The following is a 15,486-nucleotide window of genomic DNA, read 5'->3' on the forward strand; positions in this document are numbered from 1 at the left end:
AGTTGGACTAATCAGCATCGGTCTGGGCTCCTGTGGCTGAACTCCCAAAGCATTGGCCATGCACAGGGGCGGACAGCCTGCTGGGGTCTCCTGGGATACAGGCAGATGGACCAGAAGACTGAAACGTGGGAGTGGGAAGGCTAGTGCAGGACAGAGGGAAGCCACTAAAGGTGGGAGCTATGCTTCATTCCAAGACCCGATCTACCGGGGTCCCCGGGGTCAGGTGCTGAGGCCAGGCAGGATACTCCCCATCAGGTTGACCATTCTCTAGGCACGTCTGTCTCAGGGCTGGACGGGCTGAACGGGGGCGTGGGCTCATTGGGAGGGGTCTCCTCCAGAGACCAGGATAATGTGCACCATCAGGGAGGAATAAGGCGACGCACCGTAGACCAGGCCGAGGAAGTTGTCGGCTGAGGTACAGGTCTGAAGTGGGATCCTGACCTCCTGTCCAAATACAGCCACGGGTAGAGCTCCCAGGTGGAGGTGAAAAGAACTGGGAAGCAGGGGAAGGAGGGGCTCCGCTGAGAAGTGATGGAGACTCAATGCCAGATCGCCATGGAGAGATTGAACAGGGTTTAAACACCCTTGAGCACCTACAGTACTGCTGTGAGAGCTCTCACTGAACCCAGGTGCTCTGCATCAGCTGTCTCCACGATCAGGCGATCAGGGCAGAGTGGAGCTGTTGTAACTGTGACTGTAATTTTCCCATGTTATCTTCAATTCTGAGTCAGTTTTAGTTGCAGCATTGGCTCTTATTTTGTGGAAATGTGTTCTTCTACAAAACTATCGTTTTCCTAGCAAGTTATCTCTAGAGTTATCTCTGTGTTGCAAGCATATTGGCACAATCTTATCAAAGAATCTCTAAAAGAAAACTTTTGAAAAAGTAAAATTCAATATCACTTAAATTTGCGAGACATTATGCCCGTAGTTTTTCCTTTATGTGCCTAAACATATAATGGATTGATGTGGTGGACTTCAAGATCATGTATTCTTATTAGAGTACAGATGAATTTCAAGTGCAAATGAAATAATTGTTTTTGTTCCACTGAAAATGTACTGTAGGCTTATCTCTTGGTCTCAAGACTAGAAAAGTAATATCACTGCTAAGGCAACTACTCAAAGGAGAGCACCTAATCTAATTAACCATCTGAAAGGAATGTCAAACTAAGATTAAAAGAACTGAATATTTTTAGCCTGGAATAAAGGATTACATGGGAATCTGAAATCATTCACACTCCTGCAAAATACTGGCAAACTTAATCCAGAGGACATCAACAAAATCAGTAATGATATTGGTACCCAGAGACACAAGTAGAAATTAAATTTAGGGTCATGCAGGAGACATTTCTTTGCATAGAAACATGTAACTGTGGAAAGAAAACCTCCCAAGTCATGTTTCTGAAGCTGACGGGGATCCTTTAAGAAATTACTTGATGATATCATTAAACTACCAGAAACCAACAGAGCAGGATGGCCCAAATAGCCTCATCTTATTTGCAACCTTTCTTATATGTTCTTAATTTAAAATAGATTTTCTATTTATCCACGGGAGATGAGCATCTTGATGAAATATGAAATAACTGCAGAGATAACACTGTGTTAAATTAGATAGTGAAAATAAAAAAAAATACAATGCATAAAACCAGATGTAGTAGCATGTATACCTAGGAGACACTTTCCTACCTGCCATAAACAAAAATCAAAACCTCTTGTCACAACTGACAGCTTATTCTCTGATTTCCTATAAAAAGAAAACTAAGATATAAAGCCACCAGTAATATTCCATATTTTTGATATTGTTGAGTTGAGGCATTTAACCATGGAGAAACAGAATTATCAAGTACTCTGTTTTAAAGGGATATAATTCCTTTACTTATTGTTACTAACCTGGACTTTCACAATTTCTAAGTGCAAAAACTTGTTCTGTTTTAAGCTGTTTTCTCAGCTTTTTTTCTTTTATTCAGTCATGTGAAGTGCTAGAATTAATAAATTACTGTGTCTAAGGTTCTGATTCAAGCTTGAGTGATCTAAAATGTTTACAGTCAAGCTTCTCAATAGGCCTGACTTTCTAAACTATCGTGAGGGCTTTAGCAAACCTAACAGTGGCAAATGTTGGTGACTGTAAGAGAAAAGATACATATGTATTACTGTCCTGATTAGTGTTGTAATATTATAGAAGCATATTGTTTTATAAAACTGACAGCAATGTATTACAAGTGGTCTTTGTCTTCTTCTTTGCACTATTTACAGCATTAGGAGTTGGCAGTTTGATGATCCAAAACATCCTCAAGGGCGGTTTTAAGATACAGGCAAATGGTAATAGAGAGAATGTCACTTAATGGAGCCTGGACACAATGCATTACAGCTGGTGTTCCAAACTTGAATCGCTTCGTTTTCTAAATTCAAATGTTAAGAACAAAAGAAAATTGGCAATAAATATTTAATATTATTTGTATTACATCTAACATTTTATGCATTGTAAACACATACTGTATGGTACAAAATGGTAAAACTTCCTACAAGTAAAGCTGTAATGACAATAAATGTTTACTGTAGTAACATACGCAGCTATCTAAATTCATCATGGACCATTTTCCCCCCCGTTTCTCCTTATTTCCAATTTTTATGAATACTGTTGCTGGCAATTCTTGTACAGCTGAAATAAAGCACCATAAAGTCAGTTACTGTACGTCACCCTCAGATATGCATATCCATCTGTCCATTCATTTTCATCAGTCCAACTGCTTCATCCAATTTAGGGTCATGATGGAATGGTTTTCCCAGATGCCAATTAACCAACCGTATGTTTTTGGATTGTGGGAGAAAAATGAAGCACCTGGAGAAACCCCATGTGACCACGGAGAGAAAATACAAACTCCATGCAGACAGCACCCCGGGTGCAGAATTGGACCCAGGGACCCAGCTTTGTGAGGCACCAATACTGACCACTGTGTCACCATGCTGCCCTCAGACTCACTTTATTCAAGAGACTTTTGTCTTTAATCAAGATGTGCATTAGAACGTACAGGACAGAGGAAATGTGGGAATCTTTACAGGACAGTCTGTTATTTTAAAATGTGTTAGCTTTGGATACAGTACAGTACAGTATATCCACAATGCTTGTTGGGTGGTTGCAGCTTCTGGGTAAAGAATGACAAGGCCATTCAACTCCTATCCACTACATTTAGCAAAACAGACCAAATAGGCTCCTTTCATTTGTCATGTTTGTAATGGTCCTATTAAAGTAGCTGATTTACCATCTGTGGACCCAATCTCCCCCAGAGGTAAAACAAAATGGGTTTTCTGGTTCTGGGTAAAATACAAAAACAGTTTGTCTCTGTTACTGTTCTCTCTGTTTCAATGAGATTTTGTTTCGTAAGCATGTATACAATGTATTTGGACATTGACATTTTGGGATTTCAGTCACCTCAATTCCATGAATAATCTAATCAGATTAGTTACAATGACATGAGGCCATTTTATCTATAGGCTCATTTGATTCTGTTTCTTTATAGAGTCATAATCAGTGCTGATTTTATTAGGAATAACCACGCCTCCAAGAAGCAAAACTCCCCAAAAGACAGGTGTCCTAAGATGGTATCAGGATGGCGCTTAAGGAAGTTGTAGTAATCACTGTGTGGTTCTGGATATGTAATATACTCTTATGATGTTCAAGCACTGTTGGAAACTGAATGACTACCTGTCACTAAACTGAAACCTGTCACAGCAGCTGGCACCAGTGAAGGCTGGCTGGACAATCACACAATTGTCCAGCCAACTTGAGCTGGGAAAAGAAATGACAGGCCTTACAGACCATGTCCCTGAGTTTATACTCTACATATCTGTGGTTCTCTTGTACAGTATCAGTGTGAAAGTGTACAGAAATGTCTGGCTAAATAACAATTCCTAGTTGGTACAATAAAACAATGAAAAATAATACTGATATTTCTATACTAAAATGCAAGATTAGAGATCAATAGGCTAATTTCTTCAGTAACAAATTTAAAATGAAATACTCAGACCATTAAAGCCACACTAATGTCACAATCCTGATAAACAGCAAAACAATCTTATTGGCTGCCTTGTTATTGAAAAACATAAAAAAAGACAATTGAAGGCTCTCACAGAAGAATAGCATGTAAATGAATGTTAATTTGTTTTCAGATAAAAGACCAAAGAATAAATATTCAGAGAAATCTGTTAGAGCAAAACACATTTCTTCGACAGAAATTACCCAGATCAAGTAATGATAAATTAATATTTAGTGACAGTGATCATTATAGGCGGTTATTTCTCTGTGTTTTCGTTCACAATTTGTGAAAATAAGAAGATAAAATTTGTGTTTTAAAAATTGATGAGAGAAAGCTAAATAGTTTGTGTAATGTACATCTTCACCACTTATATTGGGCTGAATTAGTCACTGTGACTTGGCACTTAGCTGTAGCCTATTCATTTCCAGGATAAAAATGCTTCTATTGTATTTAAAAATGTTTACAGCTGAATTTGCAAACTTGTTTCTCTCAGAAATGAAATTCAGCTACGATAAATACAAGAGGTACAGTATCATTAAGACAACAGTGAAACAATGAATGTGAAAATAAATGTTTTTTTCAATGACATTTTCTGAGAGCCATCTTGTCAAAACATTTATCATAGTTATAAAGTACCAAATAAAGAGTAGGGAAGTTTTAACCCTATCGGAAAGGGCATTTAATGCCTGTGCAATGACTATGTGAGAAAGACCAAAAACACAGTACGTGATAGTTGAAATCTCATATACTGTAGTGTATAGGGCAAAAAGAAAATTAACAAGGGTTTGCAGATTGAAATTGAATTTTTCATTTAGATTCTTTTGTATGGTACTCATGGGGAAAAAAAAAAACTTTATTCTTCTTAAGAAGAGTGACTATCTTCCTGTCTGCAAGGCTTATTTTCCCATTACACTTCATGATCACTGTGCATTTTAGACATAATGAAGTCTTTAAAACATGATTGATTGAGAATGAAGTCTTTAAAGACCTCATTTGACACTTTATTTCAGATTCCTTAGAAAGGCGGCTTTTAAAACTGAAAACAATCAGAGTTGCCAATGTTTATGAGAAAGCTGTATACTTTCCAAAATAGTCAGTTATTTACTCCCAGTTTTGAATTATTAGTTGCCGATCATCAGGGCATACTATTATCACACTCTTACCTGGATGGGAGGGATGAGGACAGATCCTACAGTATTGTACAGTATGCTCTGCAGAGGGCTAGTAGTTAGCTATGGCACTCCCTAGAAAAAGCTGTGGTCTTAAGGGTTCTACCAATTATCGCTAACATAATTAATGTTGGTTGCCAAAAAAGCTTCATTGCAGTTGATTCAAATGGCCCAATGTTTACTACCTCTACTCTGAAGTGAAGTCACTCTCTCCAAGGTACTTTAAATTTGTGCTTGCTATGGAAGACAGTATAATGTAAAATGTGATCAATTGATCTTTTATGGAGGCATACAGCTAGCTGCCTTTTCCAGATGATGAATTCTGTGGAGGGTGCTAGCCAGCATTTCCAAGCCAACATGTCTGCCATTCATTAGCATGCTTTTTGCATTGGTCTTCTCTCAATACCTCTGTAGTTCAAAGGGTTTCTTTGCACTGTATTAAGCCTGTCAAAACCCACCTTTGTCAGCAACCCACTCACATGAGCTGCAAGAAAGAAAAGAAGAGCATTTCTAATGATAATTAAAATGTCCTTTTTTCTCCAGTCCTAACAAAGCAGCTAATACTGTTGTTAACGTGTTTATTAGATGTACTCATGTTTAATGTTTTAATTGCAGGACACAGATTTCTTCCTCCCATTTCCTTTGTAGAAGCTTTTGTGTTGCTCTGAGATGAGCACCTCATAGTTAGGCACACAACTTCTCTAGCCAATCTAAACAGAGTGTCTATAATGTATTTCTGTCTGATTTGTGGAATTGGTGGAATGACATGTGTAACGTCACATGGTCCCCTATGCTAAAGCATCAGATTACTGGAACCTACAGTTGAGCGCCAAACAAATATTTTGTAACTTACAGATCATGCTTTTGTTCTTTGCTTTTTGACAAAATTCAGTTGTGTCAGGATACTGGATCATGGGGGAGCCGAAGCTTATCCCAGCAAGCAGCAGGAGCAAGACAGGACACATCCTGGACAGGAGCCCAGTCCATTGCAGGGCATACACAGACACAAACATGCACACCCCCACACCTGAGCAGATGTATGTTTTTGGACTGTGGGAGGAAACCCTCACAAGCACAAGGACCAAGGACCTCAGGACTGTGAGGCAGCAAAACCACTATGCCACTCTGTCACCCAATTGACTATATTCATAATTATTTGATTTAGCACCATTCATGGTATGTTATACTCCAAATCACTAATTATGATTTGAAATATTTTTCTTCAGACTATGAACTAAGACATTAGAATATAATAGAAAATACCTTGAAAAGTAAAATGAAAAAGGACTAGATTCCATATGTTAATTACAGGTATAATTGTTATACAAGGCTGAATATCACCAAGGAAGGATGAAATAATTTTATTTTTTCCAGAGTACAGTTTGAGTACTTTGGAGTTAGAACTTTGCAACAAGCTTTGTTAGTTTTTATACAGGGTATTAATTTTAAAATAACATTTTGAATTTAAAATAGCTGTGAAATGTTTAAGTGCAAGAATAGTGATCATGAATGGAAAGAAATTTGTTCATTGCATGAGTTAAATGTGTTTACACAATGACAAGACGAGAATGAAGGAATAATTAATATATATTTCAGTGAATAAGGTACAGTTCTCTTCATTTTTTTAATCAGAAACTGTGCAGAGGAAATGAAACAAGCTAAAATCTGTATAAAGAATCTAAAATAGTATGTAAGGGATTGTGCTGTATACTACAGCTAAAAGCTTTCTAATTATTCTAAATGTATCAGAAAGTCTTGAAAAATTGAAAATGGTTTAACAAGAAAGCACTTCACAAACAGTTACACATTTGGGAGATGTCTCACATCTCTTTTGTGCATCTGACTTTCTTTGTCACACACACAATTGTGCTTTTAATGAAAATTGTGCTTTGGAAGAACCACAACATTACATTTCTTAGGACTGAATTAACTGTCCTGGGGACAGAGTGATGATGCTTGCTGTGGAATCTACTGTTGAATAACAGATTTGAACAGGACAAGTAAATACCTGTAGACCCTACTGGAAATATGAGTTACTCCAAATACTTACAATGACAGTACTGCTACTAGTAGTAGTATTAATAATTGCGATTTAAACCAACAACTATGAAAATATAATGTCCATATCACACTTCCAGCAAAAAATATTTTTTAAAGTGCACATTTGTATGATTAGGTTATATTCCTGTGAATTGAGCACTGGGTTGATTTTGGTCATCTTTTAATTTCCTATTCTTCCAGCACCAGTACATTGTCTCCTTAGTCTACAATCTAAAATTGCTTCCAGCATTTTAAGACTGATGAACAAACCAAGTTTCAGAGCATATCATCAATATCACATTTATATTTTCTTTCACACTGCATTTCAATTCAGTTATGAAACCGAGAGTGATTATGTGCAGTTCCCTAAATTATATTTAGTAACAAACAATTAGTAACAATATAGAAGTATCGCATTCTAAATATTTAATGTTGAAAGGCTCCTTTAAAAACCTTAAAACATGACAAACACAAAGCATTGCAGTACTTTGTTTGAAAAACAAATGGCAACGCCACAAATTAAAATTAAATAAGAAGAGCAATAGTTAGAAGTTTGTCTTATGTACCTTACCTATAGTTGATTTTCACTTGTTAATGTTTATTTCTATAAATTTCCTTTTTATCATTTGCATCACAGAGCAGGACAAAGCTTTAATGCTGCATTATAATATTGAAAAAAAACAACACATAATCAACTCACAGATGAGAAGTTTTGTGGTCCACATATCTCCCCTCGGTATTTACAGGAAAGCAACATATCATCCAACTGGTGCCCTAGACGATCCATAAATTCCAGATTGGTGCCCTCGAAATTGCGGGGGGGGAGGAAGAGATGGAAATCTGACAACTTCTGGAACCATTTTTGGTGGTCATCCCGAAGGAGCTCCAGAATGATGGGCCTTGCCGTTCTGTTGGCCAGTAAAAGGCCGAGCCAGTGACCGGCAAAGTACAGGTCACTCTTAGTCAACTTGTAGAAGCGTATAGGGTTGTTGTTGCAAATGGTAATGGCGGGGAACGGCAGTTCCTTCGCCCATTCCATGTGGAACTTCGTGTGCGTGGGAAACGAAAGCCAATAGAGAAAACGATTTGAAGACCAGGAAAGAAGAAAGCCCAGCGAGGTGCAGAAAGCCAAGAACCAGAGGGCACGATGCTGGAAAGACAAACTTCGGGAGTAGATGTATTTGATCCCGTGCAGCCTGGTCTGAGTGATGAAGGCCAGTGTCAGTTGTTTAACTCCTCTTGGGGGTTTTCTCCTCTCCTTCTTGGGTGACTTTTTGTGGCCGCTGGGAGGTCTCCTCTCTTGCAACCCCTCTGATGTCATGGCTCCCCACAGCGTCACTAGAGCAGTAGAAAAGACATCTCCCAGCAAAGACTGCAAGTTGGGGCCCCACATGAAGCACCGCGTGGCAAACAAAGAAAAAATGCCCCAACACGTGTATTCAAAACTAGGTGCCAAGCGTAGCTTGCAGCAAACTTTCAGTATCAGAAACAGTAGAGTCTGTAATCAGAAAATTTTCCTTATGCATCTCTGCTGAGGAACATACTTTCTTCCTGCTTCCACAGATGACCAAACATCTTACAGTTTAGTCCTTCTGGTCTCCTTTCGCTGACATAGTGTACTGCCTGCTCAGTGTAAGCAAACCTTTCCAATTATATACGCATAAGTACACACTCTAGATACTGCCGCTGTTGCTGCTGCTTGGATGATTCCTGTATTGCAGACGCAATGTGACAGAAGCTACACAGATGGAATCAGTAAGGAAGAAAAAAAAGTCTCATAGCTTGATTTTTTAGGAAGTAAAAAAATGAGAAAGAAACAGCAACTGTTAACGGAGCCTTTTTTATCCCTTTTCTTCTACATTTCCTGCTCATGTCATTTCCAAGCTTCACTGCTTTCAGTCCAAAGTGCCTCCGCTGGCTTCAACTTGCTTTTTCGTTCAGCGCTGGCAGGACCAGAGTGGCCGCTGCTCCAGAGGAAGCTTGAGTCGTTACCATGCCGACAGTAGTCCTGCCCCACTGCATCTTTTTCCAGCCCCTCTCATGTCTCTGCTCCTCTGGATGACACCCTCTCTTGCTCTCCCCCTCCCTAATTGTCTGTTCCCCTTCTCTCCAGTTCCAGTATCCCCCACCGAAAGCCTGGCACCCCCCCTGGCAGCCCTGGGGGAAGGCAGAAGAAGCTAGTTGTGCAACAAGGACAAGCAAGATGCTCCTGCCAGGAAGGCACTGCCTGTGGCTGTTTTATTATATATTCCAACCCTTTCAAGCCATTGGTCCCACAATTTCTCTTTTCAGACAGCTTCCATTTCTTTATTTTTCTTTTCCTCCCTTTTTAGCCTGCTGGAATCTATATGCCACAGACAAAAAAATAAATAGAACAACTTGTCCTTTTCTGTCACTTTTCTTTGCCTCCTGACTCCTAAAATAAAATGTATCACTGTGGTCTCTCTATGAGCTAACCCCCTGCTGTTGCATCCTCCTGCTGGCCCACTCAGCACAGAGGCAGTAAGCACTGCCTCCTCAGATGCTTGTCTAATATGTGGCTTAAAAAAAACAACCTTCAGTTCAGCTGCTGCTACTCAATGCATTGTTATGCCCTCACAAAGGGAGAGAAAGTGTGTGTGTGCTAGTATCAGAGACGGGCGAAAGGGAAGAGAAGGAGAGAAAGCTATGCAGCCAGTGAGTTTCTGACTGTGCTCTCAGCATTTTAATTTCTTGCCAGTTTTAGCCACATAAATTATTTCGATTGTGCAGCTGCAAAATAGAGCCATAGCCACAGATAACCAGCCTTTGGGGAGATAAAGAGAGAGACAAGAGAAGGCAGAGGGTGGTATGAGGCAAAGTTGCGGAGGTGATTTGAGAAAATTGCAGAGTGGATTCACATCAAAAGCCATACTCTGCCTCCATTAATTTTCAATCCCGGTAAGAGGAAACAAATACAGCTGGGGTGTAAATCCCATTTTTTGCCCTCTTGAAAACAGAAAACATGCAAGCCAAAAAAACAGCTTGACTCAATGAAAAATCATTTAAAGGTTTCCACATACACCAATCAGAAAGATCTTTGTATACAGTATTACTTTCATTCATGTAGGTTTATATTCCTTATCTCTCCACCCTTCACTGCTGTGAAAAAGCCATCAGTAGAGGAAAATTTTCTGAAAACCTTTAGGGAGTTTTGTTTGTGTCCTTATGTCAGACAGAATTTTCATTTATGAGACGAGGGGGGGAAAAGAAGCTCAGACACTTTCCCTAAGGGTCCTCATGCAAAAACCTTTTCTTCATTTATTAATTTTGGTTCTCTTTTACCACTGCGTATTCCCTGGTTTCTTTATTTACACAATTTGCAGATAAACCAAAAATAAAAAAATCTCTAGCAAGGACAACACAACATAGTTTAAAAAAAAAATCATGGTAGCTATTAGTACATTTTCCATATGACTCATCTTCACATTAGGCTTGGTAATCCTGTAAGGTGCTTAATTAATATTGCATATTGCATAACAATTCCCCTTATTTCCATTATTTTAAAAAGAGCAACAAATGTTACCAAATCCCAAGTACTGTATGCTAAGGCAGTTTAATGCTGGTACTTTTGGTAATATTATTTTTACTGTATTTAGGTAATATACTGTAGTATAGCTACAGGTACATACTGTACTGTACAGAATACTGTATATTCTTCTACTCTGGAAAACAAGACTCCCTTTTTCAAATGGTGCAAAAAAGGTAATCATCAGCGCAAAGAGCAAGCTTGCTTTTCTTTTCTATAATTTGTATGAGTAATTGCAGACATCCCATTACGCCATTTCAGTGCAATGGTGAAAAGTTAAGTTGCTTCATACAGTATGTTAGGCTGACCTGTAGAGGAAACCTTGAAGAGAATACATATACACCATTACATTTTTCTAATGTAGATTGGCCATTTTAGTACTGATCTGTAATCCTGTGATTTTTTGGTTTGAGTAGGTTCAAAGAGTGCTTTCTTATACAACACTTCTATTTTTTATTTCTCTTGGCTTATAGACCAGGTCGGAGAATAGAAATGTAATATTCAGATGAAAAGCCATTTTTTTGTATTTCTGTGTTTTAACAAGTGTTTGAACATAACTGATTTCTTGTGAGTTTATTATTTTATGCCTTACCTTTTGGTTTATTTATTTTACTTTATTGCACTTCTTTATATGTTTTGAATGTTTTTATTTGATTCTAGCCATCATTTTATTCTGTTTTATTTTTTCAACAATTGTTTTGCTGTGTTCATTTGAAGCTCCCTCTGCCCATCTGTTGCAAAGGGAGTTATGTTAAACGTGTACTTCATGTGTATTTTGTGTACCCACTAGGGTGCTACATACTGTAAATATAACTAAGAAGCAAACATGGAAATCAATTAACAATTAATGCATCTTGGTCTCAATGACTTTCCAATGGGGCAGATAACATTTTCAAACATTACCAAAAATTAGAAAAACACTCATGTCCAAATAAATTGTTTTAAGACCAGTGCTTTTAAGTGTTTTAAGACCAGCAATATACAGTTTACATAATATGTCCATGTTCCTTAAATAATATAGTTTATGACCTTTAGATGCATTATGCTCTTATTCTTTTTTATGCTCAGCTACTAACATTTCCCTTTAGTGGTAAAATTCCATATAAATATTCAATACTAAGCGGATTTAAACGTGCACAGTAAAGAGATTAAATGATTAAATCTTTCCGCGACCAACCAACGCACCACGAGTGCCCCTGTCGGTCATTTTGGCCAGCCAATCACATATCGTATGACGCATTATGACGCACTATGACGTAATGATTTGCCAGAGATACGGGTTTGTACCGCTCACTTTGAATGGCTGCATCTGTATATACAGTATAAGGTTGAATAATTTCACAATCTCACACAAACTATAATATAGCATCCACACTGTTTCTATGGAAGTCATTATCAGCAGTGAGTTATGAGAAAAGTCAAACATACGATGTTTGTGTTCACAAGAAATAAAATCTACTGTACATACTGTATGGTTCAGGCATATCAATGACAACTCTGACCTTTGTAGATGAAAAAACAAAAACTATCTCAATAATCTTATTATTCTCGCATAAAGGAAAAAATACAGAGCTGCGAGATATACAGTAGACAGCATATGAGTTATTGATGTATTACACAGATATCACAACTCATAGCAGCAGCAAAAAAAAACAACAACCCAGGAACCAAAAGCCCATTTTCACTTTATTTTAAGGATAGAGAGGATGTTGGTTTCAATAGCTAAAAAGCACAGACAGCAGGGTTTTCCTTTAAAGGTGCTTTCCTAGCCTGATCTCTTCCAAGACAAAACAGTATGTCACTAATAGCTATAGTCCCTATTACAAGGAATGGCACCATTCCATCATTCCTGCACTCTGTATCATTCCTCATGAATAATTTCACAAAGGCATACAGTATGTTAAATAACACAATACGAAAATATGTAGACAGGGTATCTACAATACTTACTGAAACTGTGCTGAGTTTCTGCTACAGTACAGTATGTAAAGATGTGAATAGCTGCCACACGCAGGGTCAAGTGTTGGTGGTCAACATAGAAAACTGAACGGATTTCTCAGAAAGTGAAAACTGTTGCTCTCAACTTTTAATAAGCTTTACTCCTATCAATGGAACAGCCTTGGATGATTTATAACAAATCTCCTTAATGTTTTATCATTATAGCCATGTTACCCCACTGCTACAGGTGTTAGCATTTAATATTATAACTAACACCAATGCTACAGGTGTTAAGCAGATGACAGAATAATTTTGCAAGACATGTTATGTAAATTTTACCATTTAGAAACTGAAGAGGATATTATTCTGCATGCTTCTTGACCATGTGAAATGGATTTTGCATGGCAAGCACTTGAACTACAGGCTTGTTTCGTGCTCTAAAAATAAAAAAGTGACTACATGGAAACTGACCACATTTTTTAAAGCACAATGAAATAATTGAACATAAGTTATTTTTTCAAATTGAAAAGAAAAGATAAAATCCGTTTTTGTGTGCCCGCATAGAAAAAGTTTATTAGTCCATAATAACTGTGGTCTATGGTCAGTTGGATTAAATTTGGAAGTTGATCTCTCTCTTCAGCAATGAAAAGCACCTTGTTGTCAAAAAGCGTTCTTTCAGGACCCTATGCAGACAGCACAATTCGGGGAGGAGTGAGGAAAACACGGGGGAAAAGCATGCAAAGGGGCTAGAAGGAAAACTGGGGGGCGTGTTCAAGGTGCGCTGGTGTTCAGGGGGTTGTGTCCGAGGCAAACAAGTCCAAGGGATTCCGTTGCAAATCCAAGAATGATCCAATGTCCAAAGCCTGGAGATCCATCCAGACACAGGCAAACAGAGTTAAAAGCTAGAGCGAGATCCAGCGAAGGGTCGGGGGAATTAAAGGGGGGTAATGGGACCAGATGCTCCCAGTCCTGGACCCAGATGGTCAAGACACCGTAGTGAAGCCTATAGCGTTGAGTCACTCCTGGACTCGCAGGTAGGCGATGAATCAATGAATTACTTTGACTCTGACTCTTTTTGTATGGAGCTGTTAGAAGCTCCATGTTGACAGGCACATTTTGCAAAGGTATCCTAGCCATGAATATATAAAAAAGCACTTATTAAATATCCATCCATCTATTTTCTAACTGTAGCTCAGGGTCGCGGGGGAGTTGGAGCTTATCTCAGCAAGCAACGGGCAAAAGGCAGGGCACACCCTGAATGGGACGCTAGTCCATCGCAGGGCACACACAGACATGTACACACTACTAGCACCCCTCTTTCATGATTTGAATTGTTGAAGAGCAAACACGACATTGTTATCAATTGGAACAAGTAATAGGTTTATTCCATTCTGAAAGGAGAAGAAAGAACAGGGAATTTACAGCAGGGAATAAACCTTTTACTTGATCCTTTGCAGCCTACGAATGCTGATGCAGCTACCCACCTGAACATTGTTATCCATGTTTGCTGTTGCAATGGGTCTTGCAGAACTTTACAATGACTTCTTGGAATGCTTTTACAACAGGACTTTAAATAGAGAATTGAAGATTATTTTCAAATTTATAGTCACCCAATCTGGTAACAGCATTTTTTATTTGCCAATTAATAGAGGTTTATGACAACTGTTGTAATTTTGAAGTATCGTGACTGGAAGTAAGCCATTCAATATTTAAGTCTATTCACAAATGCAGATCTAATTTCCAGTTTTTTAAAATATATCTGTTTCCTCATGTACATTTTTCAGTCTTCCTACTGCAGATACTGTATACAGTACAGTATATGTAAGTTTATGTGCCCACAAGCATGCCTTTTGTTATAATTTCAACAAAGATGTCTAGCTTGCCAAAAATGACTTTCAATTTTGCATTCTAGCAGTAATTCAATGGTCAATATAAACCAGACTTTACTTGAATTCAATAATATTAAAAGGTTTAGTTTATTGTACCACCATTCTATTTATGAGACTCATGTCTCAAAGTGTGGCTGCAAGCTCTTATTGATGCTTGTTTACAGTTCTGATTTAGAGCCAGCCATTTTCTTGGTAGAGTTGGAATATCAGAATAATCCCCATCAGGCAGTTCAGACTGTACAGAAGGATTGAACATCTTCAGATGTGCAGCAAATTAATAACTGACAGTGATGGTTATTGAGAGAGCGGTGGGGGACAGATGTGGTGTGACATAACATGTCTCATGTGGCACATGACCAAGTTAGGAAAACAAGGCTTTAGGCTTCAAAAGAAACTCCTTCCCCCAACTAATTGAGCAACAGCAATTTCTGCTGCAAAATAAAGGACTGCCACTGAGAAACGTTTAAGGTCTAGTTCAGAAATCATTCACCCGTTTGAAGACATTACTTGGGGAAACAGTTTTGAATGAAAGCACTTTTCCCTTCCTCTTAAAAGGGACTTTGAAATATTGTCTTAGATGAGAAAAATATGGATAAAAACACAAAGCTGGAAAAGGTTAGTTGCTGTCATTTTTAAAGATTTCATCTTATTTCTGCAGATTCTGCAGATCTGTTAGTTTTGTATTGTTCTGCAACACTCTCTTGCAGAAATAGTCACCATTTTTATGCATATATATTTCAAATAATGATATATGTTTATATGATGTACTGTATATTCAAAGAGGACTGATAATGTATAGTGTCTCTTGGAAAATGCACTCTGTAGAGGCTCTGCTGGGAACATACAGCACAGAATTCTATGAAACGTGCCCC

At 38.2% G+C, this 15,486-nt stretch overlaps 1 protein-coding gene across 2 annotated transcripts in view; it reads right to left on the minus strand.

Moving 5' to 3' along the window:
- LOC102692504 (acid-sensing (proton-gated) ion channel 2) overlaps positions 1-15,486 on the minus strand; it is a 352,059-nt gene that overhangs the window by 102,413 nt on the left and 234,160 nt on the right. Inside the window, exon 1 of one of the 2 annotated variants that reach the window (XM_015362068.2) lies at positions 7,941-9,805. The exons of the other annotated variant lie outside the window; for it this stretch is intronic. Within the exon in view, the coding sequence (XP_015217554.1) occupies positions 7,941-8,633 (693 nt within the window). The 5' untranslated portion in view covers positions 8,634-9,805. Of the gene's footprint in view, positions 1-7,940; positions 9,806-15,486 lie in introns of those variants that run through there. 2 annotated transcript variants of the gene reach the window in all.

Source organism: Lepisosteus oculatus, chromosome 28 (assembly GCF_040954835.1).
Source record: "Lepisosteus oculatus isolate fLepOcu1 chromosome 28, fLepOcu1.hap2, whole genome shotgun sequence".
NCBI classification, from domain to species: Eukaryota; Metazoa; Chordata; class Actinopteri; order Semionotiformes; family Lepisosteidae; genus Lepisosteus; species Lepisosteus oculatus.